Below are 19,167 nucleotides of genomic sequence, written 5' to 3'. Positions count from 1 at the left end.
GGGAGGCCAAGGTGGGCGGATCACTTGAGGTCAGGAGTTCAAGACCAGCCTGGCCAACATGGTGAAACCCCATCTCTACTAAAAATACAAAAATTAGTTGGACATGATGGTGTATGCTTATAATCCCAGCTACTTGGGAGGCTGAGGCACAAGAATTGCTTGAACCCAGGAGGTGGAGGTTGTGGTGAGCCGAGATTGTGCCACTGCACTGCAGCTTGGGCGACAGAGACTCTGTATAAAAAAAAAATAGGCTGGGCACAACAGCTCATGCCTGTAATCCCAGCACTTTGGGAGGCCGAAGTGGGTGGACCACCTGACATCAGGAGTTCGAGACCAGCCTGGCCAACATAGTGAAACCCCGTCTGTACTAAAAATACAAAAATGAGCTGGGTGTGGTGGTGTGTGCCTGTCCCAGCTACTTGGGAAGCTGAGGCAGGAGAATCGTTTGAATCCCAGGAGGAGGAAGTTGCAGTGAGCCAAGATTGTGCCACTGCACTCCAGCCTGGGCAACAGAGCAAGACTTCGTCTCAAAAAAAAAAAAAAAAAAAATACATAAAATGGTTAAGATGGTAAATTTTGTTATGTTCACTTTATAATAAAATTTTTTAAATGCATGTTTGATTACTGCACACATACGAAGTAAAAACCAATAGGTGCAGTGTCTCATATCTGTAATCTTAGCACTCTGGGAGGCCGAGGCAGGAGGACTGCTTGAGCCCGCCAGCCTGGGCAACATAGGGAGACCCCGTTTCTACAAAAGAAATTTAAAAATTGGCTGGGCACGGTAGCTTATGCCTTGAATCCCAGGACTCTGGGAGGGTGAGGCGTGAGGATCTCTTGAGCCCAGGAGTCCAAGACCAGCCCTGGCAACATAGTGAGACCCTGTCTCTAGAAAAAAAACAAAAAATTAGCCGGGCATGGTGGTGTGTACCTGTGGTTCCAGCAACTCAGGGGGCTGAGGTGGGAGGATCGCTTGAGCAAGGAAGGTCAATGCTTCAGTGAGTTATGAAAATGCGACTGCGGCCGGGCGCGGTGGCTCACACCTGTAATCCCAGCACTTTGGGAGGCTGAGGTGGGCAGATCATGAGGTCAGGAGATCAAGACCATCCTGGCTAACACGGTGAAACCGCATCTCCACTAAAAATACAAAAAAAAAAAAAAATTAGCCGGGCATGGTGGCAGACTCCTGTAGTCTCAGCTACTCAGGAGGCTGAGGCAGGAGAATGGTGTGAACCCGGGAGGTGGAGTTTGCTGTGAGCTGAGATTGCGCCACTGCATTCCAGCCTGGATAACAGAGCGAGAATCCATCTCTAAATAAATAAATAAAATAAAACACAACAAAAAAACATGACTGCACTCCAGCTTGGCTGACAGAGTGATACCCCAATCTCAAAAAAAAAAAAAGCTGGGCAAGGTGGTGTGTTCCTGTGGTTCCAGCTACTCAGGAGGCTGCATTGCTTGAGACAGGAGGATCACATGAGCCTGGGAAGTCAAGGCTGCACAGAGCTATGTTCAAGCCAGCCTGGGCAACAGTGCGAGACCCTATCTCAAAAAAATAAAAATAACAAATAAACCCAATTACCGAAATCCTAGTTTGCAGAAGCAAACTACATTACATTATTGCTCATTTTATCATAGTCCCTTTTCATGTTAAAACCATTTATAAAATCTATGGTTATTTATATCCGGTGGATTGCACATAGGTAGCCCATAAAACTCCCAAGACAAAACACTTTTGCCATACAGAAGAGTTAGCTTCCCTTACAATGCCCCATCCCCCATTTCCACAGTAGTTCCACAGGGAACTACTGACAGTCTGATGTGCATCACTATCAGTTGGGAATAGGTCCATTTTGAGTTTCCAATACCTCTGTACAGTGGCTCACATGTGCAGCCCAGTGGTAGTGAGTTCATGATTGACAGTGCCTGAGCAATGACTGTCATTTTCTTAGCCTTTTCTTTAGGTGGCGGCCATCACCCTGGCCATCACACAGGTTTTCAGGCAGGCAAAAAGAGGGCTGTATTCTGACGTTCTATCTTTTTATTAGGGAAGAGAAGCTTCTCTAATAACACATTTCCCTTTACATTTCACTGGCCAGAAATGGGTCACATTCTCCCCCACTCTGCAGATCCATCACTGGCCGAAGGGAATAAGATTGCCTTGGTTGTTTAACCAATCAGGATTCATCTCTCAAGCTAAGGTAGATTCTTTCCCTCTCCTCAAGGGATCAGAAGATTTCTACTCCATATCTGAAAAGAAAAAAACGGAGGCTCTGTAAGGAAGGAACATTGGTTGTTGAAAGAGTAGTTGGGGTTGGGCACGGTGGCTCATGCCTGTAATCCCAGCACTTTGGGAGGCCGAGGCGGGAGGATCACGAGGTCAGGAGATCGAGACCATCCTGGCTAACACGGTGAAACCCCGTCTCTACTAAAAAATACAAAAAAACTAGCCGGGCGAGGTGGCGGGCGCGTGTAGTCCCAGCTACTCGGGAGGCTGAGGCAGGAGAATGGCGTGAACCCGGGAGGCGGAGCTTGCAGTGAGCTGAGATCCGGCCACTGCACTCCAGCCTGGGCGGCAGAGCGAGACTCCGTCTCAAAAAAAAAAAAAAGAGTCAAGACACCTCCCCCCAACATCAATTAAGTTCATATGACAGATATATCCAATAAGATGAAAATATACACATTACATTTATTATGTAATACGTAAGCTACTAAATTTGGACCCTAAAAGAACAACAGTCCAAACACAGGATGAGGAAATGTGATTTAAGAGTTACACATGTGTGAGGGCAAGCAGTGGCTAGTTTGTGACTCTGAAGACTGGAAGAGATGGGTACTAATGAATCTTGACAGCATGAACTCACTGCTGGACACGGCTACTTACTCCAGGTAGAAGCCAGAAGTGGAACAGTTCTATTCTCCATCTAGGAAGCTTTGCATCTAGAGTTTAAAGGTTTGAAGAAAAAAAGGGATGAGCAGAGTCCAAGGGAAATTACTACTTAATGGCTAGAAGAGGTATGTGTGAGCAGATCTATAAAACATCCCTAACTACCTGCAACACAAATTGCACACTGTTTCCTGCTAATGACTGGCTCCTTCTTTGTTGTGGTACTTGTAATACCATTTGCTTTCAGGGGGCTGTACGGAAGGTTGTGCCAGCTGAATCTGAGCAGGTCGAAATGATTTTCCCAAAACACAATCTACTTTACGGATTTCCGTAGCACTAACTCCTTCTGGAATATCCCTTTGAGAACATAATTAGAAATATGTATCACTTTCATGTAGTTTGGGGCAAGCAATTTTCTTTACCTTCATCACATTATAAACGAATTCCAAGACTGATTTTTCATTGTGTTTGCAATAACAGATTTTCTAGAATTATGTCTAATTTCCAGAAATTGTAGAGATTAATACCACTCGGGCCGGGCGCGGTGGCTCAAGCCTGTAATCCCAGCACTTTGGGAGGCCGAGGCAGGCGGATCACGAGGTCAGGAGATCGAGACCATCCTGGCTAATACGGTGAAACCCCGTCTCTACTAAAAATACAAAAAACTAGCCGGGCGACGAGGCGGGCGCCTGTAGTCCCAGCTACTCGGGAGGCTGAGGCAGGAGAATGGCGGGAACCCGGGAGGCAGAGCTTGCCGTGAGCTGAGATCCGGCCACTGCACTCCAGCCCAGGCGACAGAGTGAGACTCCGTCTCAAAAAAAAAAAAACAAAAAAAAAAAAAAAAAAAAAAAAAAAAAAAAGTCTTAAGGAGCAGTAAGCTAAAACTGAGTCCCCAGAGAGTCTGATTCCTTTAAGACTCTGAAGACACTGTTTAGCCAGGTTGAGAAGCATTTTCCTATCATCCCCCAACTCCCTGGCCTTAAGTGAACAACCATTTATGTAACACTTCACATGTTCCAGGCCCAGAGTGCTCAGAACCACAGTGAGCTACAAAAATGCAGAAGAAATATCCTTTTCCCCCAGAACCTTCCAGCCCAGTTAACTATCAAGTGATTAAAATAATACAGCTGACTAATAAATTAGAAATATTACATGCTATAGGGAAATAAGACCAGGAAAGGAAGGAGAAGAAATTCCTTTTAACTGCAGGATCTGGGCAAGCCTTTAGTTCAGGCAGGATCTGAACAGAGTAGAGGTAGGTGGATGTGAAGAAGGCATCCCTTAATGGAGGGATGAAAAATGGAGGGATATATTCACCAATAATGGAGTATCTGTGACTTCAGTGTGTGTGTGTGTGTGTGTGTGTGTGTGTGTGTGTGTGTGTGTGTGTGTGGCGGGTGGTGGAGACTGCTCAGAATAGTGCAGGAGGGAGGGAGAAAAAGAGTAAGAGATGAGGAAATGTATTTAGCACCTATTACATGTCAGGAGTGTTGTACATGTTATTTCAATCACACTTTATAACAATATTGAACAGTATATATTCCTTTTTTACAGATGAAGAAATTGGCCCAGAGAGATTCAGAAACTCCTCTAAGATCATTTAGCTAGTCAATGGACTAAACAGTCAACAAATATTCAGATCAGGTTTATTTTTTTTTTTTTGCCATACCATGTTTGCTTAAAGCCCAGCTAAGGATTCTGGACTACCCTACAGGCAATAGGTGGTGAAGGGGGGCAGAGGCAGTAGCATCAGCAGGTATCTCTGTTCAGGTGGCGCTCACCGTGTGTGTCCAGACTGGGCTGACTTTTCCCTCTGGACATAAGCGGCAAATGAGACACCATCCCTGCCCTTGAAGAACCTGAAGAACCTCCTGCGCTTTTGTGGGAAAACAGAAACATTAACGGACACAAGTATTACAATGTAAGTACACATGTATTATAATGTAAGTACAATGACAACAATTTGGGGAGAGTGCTATGGAAACACCCTTTCAAGGAAAGTGTCCTAGAGAGGTCATCCGGGCTGTCTTGGAAGTTGAAGAAGGTGGGAAAGGATATTTTAGGCAGAGGAAAAGATCGGTCTGAAAACAAAGATAGGAACTGTAATGGTCCACACACCTCGAGGTAATAGGAAGGATAGGGAATAAGGCTGGAAGGCTTGGGAATGCCTTGCTAAGAAGCTGAAGCCCTGGGAAGCCCCTGAAGATTTTGACCAGGGCAGTGATATGGCTACATGTTAATGCTAGGAAAAGCCAGGGGTGCCTTGGGGAAGGAAGACTGGAGGCCGGTAGAGCAGCTGGTCAGCAGAGGTGAGGGGAGACAGCCAGAGCCCGTGTGAGCACAGCAGTCACAGGCATGGAGAAGGGTTGGGTTTGAGAGATACCTAGGAGGTAAACACATCAGGATTTGGTGGCTACATATGGAGAATTAGTGAGCAAAAGGAGTCAAGATGATTTCCAGAGTTCAGTCCTGAGCAACTGGATGTGACTGGTGAGAGCAAGTGCTGGAGCATAATTTCCAGAGTTCAGTCCCGAGCAATTGGATGCGACTGGTGAGAGCAAGTGCTGGAGCATGATCTCCAGAGTTCAGTCCTGAGCAACTGGATGTGACTGGTGAAAGCAAGTGCTGGAGCGGAAGCAGGTCTACTGCAGAGGGGATGGGAAAGCTCAGGTCAGCTAGATTCAGCAAGTGTGAGATGTCTGTGGGACACTGAGTCTGGTGAACTAGAACAGTGGGACATGGATTGAGAGCTCTGGAAATACTCCAGACTAGACAGAGAGGTTTAAGAATGGTCAGCATGACCAGACACGGAGGCTCACACCTGTAATCCCAGTATTCTGGGAGGCTGAGGTGGGAGGACTGTTTGAGCTTAGGAGTTGGAGACCAACCTGGGCAACATAGTGAGACCTCATCAATACAAACAAAACATAAGTAAAAAAAGTAAAAAGTAAAAAAAAAAAAAAAACAAAAACGGTCAGCATGTAAGTGGCAGTTAATGCCACAAAAATGGATCAGACAACCCAGGAGATCATGCAGAACAAGGTGAGTGGCAAGAGGAGGAAAAGCTAGAAGCGAGAAAATGGAGAAAAATGAAAAAGCAGTTAAGATAGCCAAGGCAGGAGCCCCAGGGATGGAGCAACAGATAATATGAAGTGCAAAGAAAGGAATGCGGTTTGCTGGAATGTAGAAAAGACTGAGGTGTCTTCCTTTTTCCTTGTCTCACCACTTCTAGGCTGCTCTGTGCCTGAGGGCAGCTGATGAACCCCCATCATGAAAATGCCCTTGTGAAGTCTTCTTGGGTTTACCCTCTCTAGCCAAAGCACCTCTGCGTCACAAAGGAAAAAATACCAGTCAGACCCCAACAGCTGGATCATAGACATAGAAACACTTCCAAAACGAACTCCAACGTTGAGAAATTGACTGTCACAGAACACACTAAAACAGATCATTTGTTCCATTTTTAATAGTAATTCACCTTGCTCAGATATTAAAAACTTATCACTAATACAGCAAATCTCTTAAAAAAAAAGGGGGGCGTCTGGCTAGCAATGTGTCCTCATCTACCTTAAGAAACTAAGTGGGCCAGGCGCAGTGGCTCACGCCTGTAATCCCAGCACTTTGGGAGGCTGAGACGGGCGGATCACAAGGTCAGGAGATCGAGACCATCCTGGCTAACACGGTGAAACCCCGTCTCTACTAAAAATACATTAAAAAAATTAGCTGGGCGCAGTAGCGGGCGTGCAACAGAGCAAGACTCCGTCTCAAAAAAAAAAAAAAAAAAAAACAAACTAAGTGAACACTGGGTCCTCTCTATAAGCATTAGTCTTGAAGTCAGCAGTGCCTGAATGCAAAGAACAAACACAGATGCTGAGATGTGAGTGGGCAGGCCAGTTCACCTAGGAACAAGGGTAAGGAAACAGAACCAGTCCTGGGGAGTACAAACACTATGCCCTCTTCCTTAATTTGCACACCTGATTCAGGTATTTTACTTACCCTTACAGATTTCTATAACCCCCTGAAGACTGGTATTATTATTCCTGTTTTGTTTATTTATTTTTTGAGACAGGGTCTCATTCTGTCGCCCAGGCTGGAATGCGGGGGCGTGATTTTGGCTCACTGCAACCTCTTGGGTATGAATGATTCTCCTGCCTCAGCCTCCCAAGTAGCTGGGACTACAGGCATGTGCCACCATGCCCAGCTAATTTTTTTGTATTTTTAGTATAGACGGGGTTTCGCCATGTTGGCCAGACTTGTCTCAATCTCCTGGCCTCAAGTGATCTGCCCACCTCAGTCTCCTAAAGAGCTGGGATTACAGATGTGAGCCACTGCACAGTTTATTCCTCTTTTACAGCTGAAAAAATGACGAGTTGATTAGTTATAAGTTTTTCTGATAGTTATACAGACAATAAATGGCAGAACCAGGACCTGAACCCAAATTTGTATGACTCCACGTTCTGTTCTTCCCATTTACCAGTTTTGCAGCTAAGTACCTTTCTAATTTCCTTGGCAGCTGGTCTACCTTCCAAGGCCCAGAACTCCAAAACAATTTCCACTATCGACCCCCAAATTCAATGGGAACTTGGAAGAAGAAATGGCTTATAAAAAACAAGTAGGACCTAATGTTAATCAAGTGCTGAGAAAACCTCAGCCATCCTCAGTAGCAGTTTCACTGAACTAATTTGTTGATTTTCCAAGGCTAAATATAGCCCTTTTATACTGAGCGCTCTGGGTTTATTCCAGATATTTACAGATCTATCACCTGATTTATTTTACCTACTCCTGTTTCACACAGATATTAACACTAAAAAAAAAAAAAAGCCAAACATTGGGATGGGCACTTCATGTTCTGTTCAACTTTCAAGTCACAGTTGAAATGTCCCTTTCTCATAAAGGCCTTTACCTTGCTAGGCTAGGCTAGATTCTCTGTCTCTAAACTCTCACTTCTTTGTAGGACTTCTATAAATGAGTATTAGGTGTGGGCTGGGCGTGGTGGATCATGCCTGTAATTCCAGCACTTTGGGAGGCCGAGGCAGGTGGATCACTTGAGGTCAGGAGTTCGAGACCGACCTGGCCAACATGGTGAAACCCCGTCTCTACTAAAAACACAAAAAAATCAGCCGGGTATGATGGTGTGTGCCTGTAGTTCCAGCTACTCTGGAGGCTGAGGCAGAAGAATTGCTTGAACCCAGGAGGCAGAGGTTGCAGTGAGCTGAGATTGTGCCACAGCACTCCAGCCTGGGCAACAGAGTGACACTGTCTCAAAAAAAAAAAAAAATTGTAGATATGTATTTGTGAACTCCCTGTTCACAGCTGAACTCCCTCTGGCCTGTAGACTTGGTGAAGACAGGCGTGCTTGTCTTGTTCTTGTTCACAGTTCTATCTATCCTTCGGATACTAGAGGATACACTGCAAGTGCAAGAAATGGTGACTGAACAGCTGGTCTCACCTAATTCCCTGTGGGGCGTCACTCCTTTCTGACAAACAGAAAAAAATTCCTATCAGAAAGGTTACTGCCCAGTTTCATAGAGAGGACAAGTTAACTCCCAAATCACATAAGCTCTTCCCACTCCACCATGCTCACCTGCCTCACACACACAAATACCTGAATCAACTTCCTGCATTTTCCACACTGCAGTAAATCTGCTTCTGTGAAAACAAGTGTGGCTATCAAAGCTACCATGGATTAAAGATTGGCCAGGCTCATGCCTGTAATCCCAGCACTCTGGGAGGCTCATACGAGCAGATCCCTTGAGCTCAGGAGTTCAAGACCAGCCTGGACAACTTGGCAAAACCCTGTCTCTACAAAAATTAGCCAGGCATGATGGTTCATGCCTGTAGTCCAAGCTACAGGGGGGCTGAGGAGGGAGGATCGCTTAAGCTGGGGAGGTCAAGGCTACAGTGAACTGAGATCCTGCCACTGCACTCCAGCCTGGGCAATGAGTGAGACTGTCTCAAAAAAAAAAAAAAAAAAAAGTTCAACTCATTCTGTTTAATTGTGTATTCCGTATTTGTTGGGATGGGCAGGCAGTAGGAGCAACTGCAGTACAAGTAAGTTGATTTAGCTTCTTCTCTGGAGGGACGTTATACTAGCAAAGCAGAGAAAAGCAGAGGCTAATCTGTTACTAAAGATTTCAACTTTCTTTACATTTATGGGCAATAATCAGGTTCAATCATTGTAACAAACCACTTGGCCTAAGAAAAAGAATTTGGCTAAGATCTTATAAAAGGACATAAAATACTACATGAAGGGTATCAGCTTTATAGACGTGAGAGTTCACCTATTAACATATAGTTAGGAGGCTGGGTGCCGTGGCTGGCGCCTGTAATCCCAGCACTTTGGGAGGCCAAGGCCGGTGGATCATTTGATGTCAGGAGTTCAAGACCAGTCTGGCCAACATGATGAAACCCTGTCTCTACTAAAAATAAAAACGAAATAGCAGGGTGTGGTGGTGCGCGCCTATAATCCCAGCTACTTGGGAGGCTGAGGCAGGAGAATTGCTTGAACCCGGGAGGCGGAGGTTGCAGTGAACCAAGATTGTGCCACTGTACTCCAGCCTGGGTGGCAGAGCGAAACTTCATCTCAAAAAAACAAACCAAAAACCCCCATATAAACATACATAGTATATAGTCAGGGGTCGGGCACAGTGGCTCATGCCTGTAATCCCAGCACTTTGGGAGGCCAAGGCAGGTGGATTGCTTGAGTTTAGGAGTTCGAGACCAGCCTGGGCAACATGGTGAAACCCCGTCTCTACTAAAAATAAAAAAATTATCAGGGCATGGTGGTATGCACCTATAGTCCCAGCTACTCAGGAGGCTGAGTTGGGAGAATCACTTGAGCCCAGAAGACAGAGGCTGCAGCAAGCAGAGATCATACCACTGCATTCCAGCATGGGTGACACAGCGAGACCCTGTCTAAAAAAAAAAGAACAAACACAGGGTATTTCACCATAATTTAAACTCCAAATCTAATATATGAATTGATTTGGTGGGAAAAGTATCCCTTTAATAGCTCAGGTTTCAAAGATTCCACAACCAAGAAGGATATCTGTAGTTTAGACAGTTAAGAACATGTACATACCTAGTTTTTCATTTAACTTGGATCCAAACTAGGGGTAACTAATTTAGATGCATGCACAAAAATTTTCATTCTGATTTTGTAAACATTTCATTGAAAACTGGGCATGGATGTGAATTGGAACAGGATCACACTACTGAAACTTACATAGGTTTTGCAGTCTCACAAAAGGCAGGAAAGTCAAGCTCTCGCTTTTCACGTCAATCACTACCTTTTTACCACACTGCCATGTGACCTTGAGAGCGTCTCCTCTCTTAGGTGGTTTCCTTGTCTGCAAAATGAAGTCTGGACTAGATGCCCCATCTGGCTCTAACAGTCTCAATACTGTAACTGATGCAGAGCACCTATTTCCTTCCTACTTGAAGGAACTGCAAAAGAACTAAACATTAGAACCAAAAAGCAATTTTATGAGGCAGCCAAATTAGTTGTGATAAGGAAAATTATTTAGCATGAGTTCCTGACTTGAATCAATCCCAATCTGTTAGAGATATAGCTGAATCAGATTTAATAGCCTCCCTGTAATCAATAAAGGAGAAGACACTGTCTGGAGTAGGCAAGGAAGGAGCGGTATCAGCATCTCTTAATAGCCTTTATTCTTCTGCTTACTCTCAACCCTCACCCTCCTTCCTTGAACCCAAGTTTGAGTATTTAATGAAAGTGTCAGAAAATGAATGAATGGGAAATGAGGGAGGTGAGGAGATGGCAAAGGAGTTGTCAGCTAACAGTCCACATCTTTGTCCTGCTGCTGTGCTGAGAAGATAGTCAACAGAATATTCCTTGTAGAATATTTGTCACTGCATCTCCTCAGCCATTAGTGAGCTCTGATTTCTTGGAGATTCTAGAAAGCTTTGCACAACTGTTGTGATATATCTACTATCATTTCTTCCATAGTTGTTGATGTTCAATTTCTTTTTCTTTTTTTTTTTTTTGAGACGGAGTTTTGCTTTTGTTGCCCAGGCTGGAGTGCAGTGCAATGGTGTGATCTCAGCTCACCGCACTGGGAATCGCTTGGGCCCAGAAGATGCAGGTTGCAGTGACCAAGAAATGGTCAAGCAGGCTGGGTGTGGTGGCTCACACCTGTAATCCCAGCACTTTGGGAGGCCGAGGCAGGCAGATCATGAGGTCAGGAGATAGATACCATCCTGGCTAACACGGTGAGACCCTGTCTCTACTAAAAATACAAAAAATTAGCTGGACGTGGTGGCAGGCGCCTGTAGTCCCAGCTATTCGGGAGGCTGAGGCAGGAGAATGGCGTGAACCTGGGAGGCGGAACTTCCAGTGAGCTGAGATCGCACCATCGCACTCCAGCCTGGGTGACAGAGCAAGACTCCGTCTGGGGGGAGAGGTGAAGGTCAAGCAGTATCACACAGAATTCCCCTCTGACGTGGTGCTTTAAACTTCATCTTCTTGCATGAATCAAAAAGCAAGCAATCAGCAGGCATGGTGGCTTACTCCCGTAATCCCAGCATTTTTGGGAGGCTGAGGTGGGCAGATCATTTGAGGTCAGGAGTTCAAGACCAGTCTGGCCACCCATGGCAAGACCCCATCTCCAATAAAAATACAAAAATTAGCCAGGTGTGGTGGCGCGGGCCTATGGTCCTGGCTACTTGGGAGACTGAGGCAGGAGAATCGCTTCAACACAGGAGGCGGAGGTTGCAATGAGCCGAGATCGCACCACTGCACTCCAGTCTGGGCGACAGAGCGAGGCTCCATCTCCCAAAAAAAAAAAAAAAAAGCAAGCTTCATATACAAGGCATCACTTCATGTACAAGGCATTGAGCTGACAGACACAACCATGGCCTTTGCTCAAATAGGTGTTGAGAGACAATAATTATTGCCAAAATAAAAGGACTCTAGGAGTTCAGAGGGAATCCCAATGCATTTTGTACAAACAGAACAGAATAAAAGTAGGGAGGCTAGGTGCACTCCAGCACTTTGGGAGGTCAAGGCAGGAGACCAGACTGGGCAACAGAGCCCTTAAGACCTGATATCCAAAAAAAAATTAATAATCAAAAAAATATTTTTTTAATTAGCTGGGCATGCTGTGGTGCACCTGTAGTCCTTAGTTCTTTGGGAGTCTGAAGTGGGAGGATTGTTTGAATCCAGGAATTCAAGGCTGCAGTAAGCTATGACTGTGCCACTGTACTCTAGCCTGGGAGACAAAGCTAGACCCTGCCTCAGAAAACAAAACAAAAAAACACAGCAGTTAAATTATCCTCACTTTTATTACTTTTTTTTGTTTTTTTGAGGCGGAGTCTCACTGTTGCCCAGGCTGGAGTGCAGTGGCGGGATCTCGGCTCACTGCAAGCTCCGCCTCCCGGTTTGACGCCATTCTCCTGCCTCAGCCTCCCCAGTAGCTGGGACTACAGGTGCCCGCCACCACGCCCGACTAATTTTTAGTATTCAACGTGTTATCCAGGATGGTCTTGATCTCCTGATCTCGTGATCCACCCACTTCGGCCTCCCAAAGTGCTGAGATTACAGGCTTGAGTCACCACGCCCGGCCTTTTATTACTATTTTTTTTTTGAGACAGAGTCTCACTCTGTCACCCAGGCTGGAGTGCAGTGGAGCAATCTCGGTTTATTGCAACCTCGGCCTCCTGGTTTCAAGCAATTCTCCTGCCTCAGCCTCCTAAGCAGCTGAGACTACAGGTGTGCACCACCACGCCCAGCTTATTTTTGTATTTTTAGTAGAGACGGTGTTTCACCATGTTGGCCAGGCTGGCCTGAACTCCCGACCTCAGGTGATCCACCCACATCAGCCTCCCAAAGTGTTGGGAATACAGGCATGAGCCACCACGCCCAGCCTATCCTCACTTTTAGAATTTCATGATTCTGAAACCGCAATTTGACCTGTCCTTTTAAAATAATTTTTACCTTTAGCAAGTGCAAGCAGGCGAGAGTCACACAACACATTATCTTTGCATGGAAGACAAGAATATCTCCCACTAGAGAAAACTTAAGGCCTAACAGGTAACCTCCTATGGGGCAAGTTTAAAAAGCTATTTACTGGAGCAGGTACTAGGATGGCCTTCAGGAGCATCTTAGTGCTTTCTGACCTATCAGCGTTCCTCACAGCTTTGAATCCTTTTCCGCTTTCTCCACTTGAATGTGAACATCTACAGATCTACAGCTCAGAAGCCAGGATGCTTAAAGGGTAATTCCCTCATTTCTCTTGCTCTGACAATTGGTGTTTATGGGGATGTATCAACTACTTGCAATGCCATTTTCCCATCAATTACTAGAGAGTAGGGAAAGTGAAATTTAAAAAGCATTAAGACATGTAAAAGCTCTCCCACAACTGGTTTTCATTCATGAAATATTTATGCAGAGTTTATAAGCTATAAAGCCAGAAATGACTTAATTCAACAGATTTGACTTTTCCAAACTGTGTGGGTGCAGTACTCCAAGGAGAATTATTCAGGTTTCAAAGCTCAGATTCAAAGAGAAAACGATCTAATTTGTCACTCCTTCCACTAATATTCTCAAGAATCAAGTCCTATGCCATTTAGCAATAAGAAGGGGCTAGGATTTACAAAGTCGCCTTTTAATGAGAATGTATAGTCTACTTGTTTTAACAAGTTGAGCCTAAGATTAATGTATTGCGTACAATTCAGAATAATCATGGGCCTCAACTGCATGAACACTATTACAAAACAGTAAATGTTGAGAATATTCAAGTTGAACAAATTCACAGAGGCGTTAAATCGGCCAAACGAGTACAACAAAGACACACCTGGCCAAATCTTCAATTGTCATAGTTTCCTTAAAAATCAGGAAATCTTTGTTTTGCTTTAAGGCAAACTGTCAGGTCGACCAAAAGGACAGATAAAAGCAAAAACACTTCGCTGCAGTATACCTCATTCAGGAAGGTTTAACTTGCTGCTAATCCGTGCCACAAAAAAAATAAATAAATAAATCTATGCTCTGTTGCAGGTATAATGGAGGACACGGCCGAAGCACTTTGCACTTTTCAACCAGACAAATGCAAAACCTGGTGGGCGTAAGAAGGAGCACATATGAAAGTGACAAATAGGGGAAACGGTGGGCAAGGAAAACAATGGCTGGTTGGAGAGCGAAAAAGGGGAAGCTCAGGAGGAAATTTTAGAAAGCCGCCAGGACCCTGTAGTTCTAAGATCTACGGGGAAACAGGCACCCAACGGCTGCGTCTCAGGTTTCCGCGGGTCACAAAAGAATAACGGACATCCTCCCAACGGTGGCCCAGGGGCTCCGCGGGCGCTTCCGCCGAGCTCGCGCCGACCCCGCACCCAGCCAGGCGCTCGCGGCGAGATGCGGGACGCTGCCCGCGTCGCCCGTCTTTGTCCGTTCGGCCCTCCACACTCACCCCGCGGCCATCGCTCGCCCGAAGACAGGCGCCAAGAGCAAACGCCGCCCGACGCGAAAAAGGAAGCACAGGCGTTTCTCGTCAAAGCAGACTTTATTGGGGCGACTGGGCCGCCCTGCACGCGCCGGCCGCTCCCCGCTCGGCCCCCGGGCCGCCCACCTGCCTCAAACCCGGCGCCCGGTCCGCCCCTCCTTCCCTCAGGCTCCCGCCCCGTGGTGCCCGGGCCGCGCGGACCGCTCACCGGCTCCAAGCGGCGGCTTGCAGCGGCGACCCCACCGCTCCGAGTGCGGCCCCCGCGCCCGAGGCGGCGTGTTTTGTGGCGTAGCACCGTGGAAGGGCGGAGCCGCGCGGACTCCGGGCGGCGGAGGCGGTGGCTGCGGCGGCGGACGCGCACTGAACGTCCGCGCCGCGGGCCAGCCCTGCGGCGCGGCGGAGCGCCCGCTCCCCGGTCCCACCGCCCAATCCGGGAGGAGCCCGGCGAGTGGCGGGGGCCGCAGAGGCCAGCGGATAGATCCATTTGGCGAGAGGAGAATCGAGAGTGGCGCGAGGGGCGCGAGCGGGCGAGGTGGCAGCCAGGCGGGGCGGGCTGAAGGCAGCCGCGGAAGTCTGCGGAGGCCGGGCCCAAGCAGTAGTGTGGCGGCGGGCGGCGGCGGCCGGGGGCGGAGATCTGGCTCGGGTTGAGGAGTTGGGTATTTTGTGTGGAAGGAGGCGGAAGGCGCAGGACGGAAGGGGAAGCGGCAGCGCCGGCCAGAGGCGGGAGGAGGCGCGGCGGGCGCAGGGCGGGCGGTTGCGGCGAGGCGGGCGGGGAGCTGGACGAGCGCGGCCGAGCGAGCGCGGGGCGCACCCGAGGCAGTGGATGGCGGGGAAGCCCGCCGCGGCCGCCGCGCCCGCCCTTCCGGCCGCCTCCCCGCCCGCCCGCCTCTCCCCCGCCCGCTCGCCGCCTTCCTCCCTCTGCCTTCCTCCCTCACGGGCCGCCGCCTTCCTCGCCCCCCGCCCGTCAGCCCGAGAGCCGAGCCGCCGCGGCCGTGGCGGCGAGCTCTCAGCCATGCCTCGGGCGACACCTCCTCTACATCGCCACGGACGCGCTCGGTGATGCCGGCGAGATCGTGGAGCTGCACGAGATCGAGGTGGAGACACGGTGGGAGGACCATCGAGACCTACAGTGTGGGCGAGGAGGAGGGAAGGAGGACGAACGACGACGAGGAAGGCGGCGGCGGCACCACGCGCGGAGAGAGAACAGACCACGGGCACGCCCCGGCCACCACCACCACACTCACCACCACCACCCACCGCCCATGATCGCGCTGCGCCGCTGGTCACCGACGACCCGACCCGGTGCACCAACTCAACCAGGAGGTGATCCCTGCGCTGTCAGACGCGCTCTGAGGCAGGTGTGGGCGCGGCGACGACTCGGACGGGCGCGCGCCGAGGACGCTTCCGAGATCAGATCCTCATGCCCGGGTGCTCGCGCGGCCGCGGACGACCGACGACTAACATTGAGCAGACGGCGTCACTCGTGGCGCCGGCGGCAAGAGCGGTGGCGGCGGCTCCTCGTCCGTCGGGCGTGCCGGCCAGCGTCAAGAAGGGCGGCGGCAAGAAGAGCGGCAGCCAGAAGAGTTACCTCAGCAGGCGGGGCCTGGCGCGGCGGCGGGGCGGCGCTCGACCCGGGCACAAGAAGGGGAGCAGAAGCAGGTGCAGGATCAACGACCCCTGGAGGCAGCGGTTGTCTCGGTGCACATGTGTCCTCAGGTGAGCCCCGGCCGCGCGCCCCCGGCCCCGGGATGTTTTTTGTTTTGAAGGGAAGCCATGTTTTATGGTGTGATGGGCGCCGCCATCTTCTTCGCCCAGGGCAAGTATCGGCGGCCCCAAAAGAGGCGGCCGGTGCGGCGGCGGGGGCGCGGCGGCGCGGCGCGGCCGCGCGGCCGCGAAGATGGCGGCGGCCGCGGGGGGAGGGGCCGGCGCCGCCCCGCTAGGCCCGCAATGGCGTAGTTTCTCCGAGAGCGGGGGAGCGCCGCGCGGGGCGGGCGGCTGGGGGAGGGGCCGGCGCGCTCGCTCCCCGGCGCCCGCATCAACGGGCGCGCCCGCCGGCCCGTTGTGTGGCAGCCGCGCGCCCCCGGCCGGCGGGAGGCGGGCGGGCGTTGCGGGGCTGCGGCCGCGGCCTCGCGGGGCCAGGGATTGCTGCCTCCGGGACGCGCGCCCCCTCCCGGCGCTGCCGTTAGCCCGCCGGCCGCTGGAGGGCGCCGCGGGCTCTTGCCCCGCCCGGCCCCAACTTCCCCGGACTCCCAACTGCTCCCGGGAGGCACCCTCCAGAAGGGGGGTCGTGCCACGCGTGGGCGCCTCCGGCCTCCTTTTTCCCCGCCCACCCAGCGCCGGGCTGGACCCTGCCCCGGCGGTCACGCTGGCCCGAGGCGTCGTTTGCTGCGGGGCGGGACTTGGGGCTGCACGTAGGGGTCGCGTGTGCGGGCTCCGAGCGTCAGTCGTAGCCTGTCACCGCCGTTGCCAGCGAATTCCTGGCCCTTTAGTCTTCCTGCGGTACCTAGTGGGAAGGGCCTGTGAATCTTAGCGGATAATTCTTAGTCACTTACGTTTTGGGAAAGCTTTTTTTTTCCCCCTCAAGTATTTAGCTCTTTGTGAGTAGGTTGGGTTAGTTTACTCAACTGTGGACATTTGCCCGTAAATAAAATCGGGTAGTTTAATTTTAAGCCTCTATGCTTTTTACTTTGTAGAAAGGTATCTATTTTCCCCACGAAAAGAAAGATTCTAGAAAACGAGTTTTTTTTGGGTTTTGTTTTACTGTTTTAATACTACTTTTAACGAAGGCCGGAAAACCCATCTACGGCAAAAGGATCCTATCTGCATGTGTAAAATCTTTGTTTTTACTTAACAAAGGCAATTATTCAATGCTGTTTTTTAGGGTGTTCTATTAGTATATTCATATGCTACCTAGCTAAATTGCTGAGATACTAAATAGACTGAGAATAATCCTGCCATCGTAGTTAATCTAACGCCTGTGATGGTTACGTTTAGTACTCCATATAAGCGGTGGAGTCCCTTCCCCTATAATTACTTTAAAGCTATTTCATAAATTCTCAGAACTGAATGGAGACTCAAAATATGGTGACCTTTGAGTATTAAAAGATCGTTAAAATTCAGAGGAATGAATGAAACAAATGAAAACGCTGGACTGAAAAAGCTAGATTGTATGTATCTGGTGAAAGCCTCAAGGTGAGACAACTACAGCTGGAAGGATCTGTGATTGAAAGAGGCCTGAGCAAAGGGACTTAGGAGCTGTCAAAATCTAATAGGAAGTGCTAACAGGCGCTGTCCTGCATCCAGTGGGTGCGTTGTAGAACTCATAGTAGTTTGAGTTTAGCAGAAACTGTGTTTAAATGAAGCATGAATACTTTAGTACTTAATGGTTATGAAAAGATAACTTCCATGTATTTTGGTAGCTCAAGAGATTACACACTGATCATGTTGGAACTGAAAGTCAATGGTTTTGGCAGGGCGCGGTGGCTCACGCCTGTACTTTGGGAGGCTGAGGCCGGCGGATCACTTGATGTCAGAAGTTCGAGACGAGCTGGCCATCATAGTGAAACCCCGTCTCTACTAAAAATACAAAAATTAGCCGGGTTTGGTGGTGGACGCCTGTAATCCCAGCTTCTTGGGAGGCTGAGGCAGGAGAATCGGTTGAACCCAGGAAGCAGAGGTTAACAGTGAGCCGAGATTGCACCACTACACTCCAGCCTGGGCGACAGAACGAGACTGTCTCAAAAAAAAAAAAAAGAAAAGAAAAGGGGGGGCATTTTTTTTTTGTTATTAACAGTGAGTAAGGGATGGGGGTTTTAGTTACTGATTAATTTGCAGAATTCAGAATATGATTTGAAATTAGATATTTAGATAAAGATACATTAACCACTTAAAAATAAACTGATTTTCTTCTCATAGTGTGTGGAATTAGAGTAATTTAGAAAACCAGCATACTTTTACATGTTCTGCATTTTAACAAATTACTGGTCCACTTTTCCACATCCAGAGAACTTGGTAGTGTGTGGCTTTGCGTGCTGAAGTGCTATGTGTTAAGTCAGCCAGTTAGGGGAGAAAGTCTGAGGGGCTTGACTGATGGAAGTCAATTTACAATTAAGTGAGCATTTTAAAAGTCATTACTTCCCCTGTGCAAGTTTTTTTTTTTTTGTTTTTTTATTTTATTTTTTTTTTTTTGGAGGGAGTCTCGCTCTGTTGCCCAGGGGCTGGAGTGCAGTGGCGAGATCTCTGCTCACTGCAAGCTCCGCCTCCCAGGTTCATGCCATTCTCCTGCCTCAGCCTCCGGAGTAGATGGAACTACAGGCGCCCGCCACCACGCCCGGCTAATTTTTTGTATTTTTAGTAGAGACAGCGTTTCACTGTGTTAGCCAGGATGGTCTCAATCTCCTGAATTCGTGATCCGCCTGCCTTGGCCTCCCAAAGTGCTGGGATTACAGGCGTGAGCCACTGCCCCTGGCCAAGTGGCTGCTTTTAAGGTGGCACAGTTTGGGGTTGTTTTCACATCCATTTCTTTTCTTTTTTTTTTTTTTTTAATTTGATACAGAGTCTTGCTCTGTCACCCAGGCTGGAGTGCAGTGTTATGATCTTGGCTTACTGCAATCTTCACCTCCCAGGTTCAAGCGATTCTCATGTCTCAGCCTCCCAAGTAGCTGGGATTACAGGTGTCCACCACCACCCCTGGCTATAATGTCCATTTCTTTAAAGCGTTGGTTGTCTAGTTAGTGTGGTAGAGTATGCTGTGCATAAAGGTGGTTATAAATATTTGATGGCAGTAACATAGGATTGTCTGTTTGTCAGACATGTGTTTTGTGGTAA

General features: G+C 48.7%; 1 protein-coding gene and 1 long non-coding RNA gene across 4 annotated transcripts in view; one reads left to right on the top strand and one right to left on the bottom strand.

Moving 5' to 3' along the window:
* Nucleotides 1-1,509: 1,509 nt before the first annotated feature.
* Nucleotides 1,510-13,909, bottom strand: LOC108542366 (uncharacterized). 3 transcript variants are annotated; one of them, XR_001889252.1, is made up of 5 exons: nt 13,822-13,899; nt 6,111-6,212; nt 4,669-4,763; nt 2,885-2,940; nt 1,510-2,250 (listed from the first exon to the last, which is right to left on the bottom strand). It is a non-coding gene; the product is annotated as an uncharacterized LOC108542366 (long non-coding RNA). The 3 variants fall into 3 exon arrangements; XR_001889253.1 differs by lacking the exon at nt 6,111-6,212 and having other exon boundaries at nt 13,822-13,909; XR_001889254.1 differs by lacking the exons at nt 6,111-6,212; nt 13,822-13,899 and adding an exon at nt 13,699-13,785 and having other exon boundaries at nt 4,669-4,758.
* A 343-nt stretch (nt 13,910-14,252) lies between these two features.
* YY1 (YY1 transcription factor) overlaps nt 14,253-19,167 on the top strand; it is a 49,117-nt gene continuing 44,202 nt past the window's right edge. Inside the window, 7 exon segments of the mRNA XM_017892246.1 lie at nt 14,253-14,591; nt 15,309-15,442; nt 15,444-15,559; nt 15,562-15,612; nt 15,615-15,812; nt 15,815-15,873; nt 15,875-15,999. Coding sequence (XP_017747735.1) covers nt 14,253-14,591; nt 15,309-15,442; nt 15,444-15,559; nt 15,562-15,612; nt 15,615-15,812; nt 15,815-15,873; nt 15,875-15,999 — 1,022 coding nt within the window.

Source organism: Rhinopithecus bieti, unplaced genomic scaffold (assembly GCF_001698545.2).
Source record: "Rhinopithecus bieti isolate Rb0 unplaced genomic scaffold, ASM169854v2 scaffold_20150, whole genome shotgun sequence".
In the NCBI taxonomy this organism is placed as follows: Eukaryota; Metazoa; Chordata; class Mammalia; order Primates; family Cercopithecidae; genus Rhinopithecus; species Rhinopithecus bieti.
Note: the sequence above shows the minus strand (reverse complement) of the source record. Positions and strands in the feature narration are given on the sequence as shown.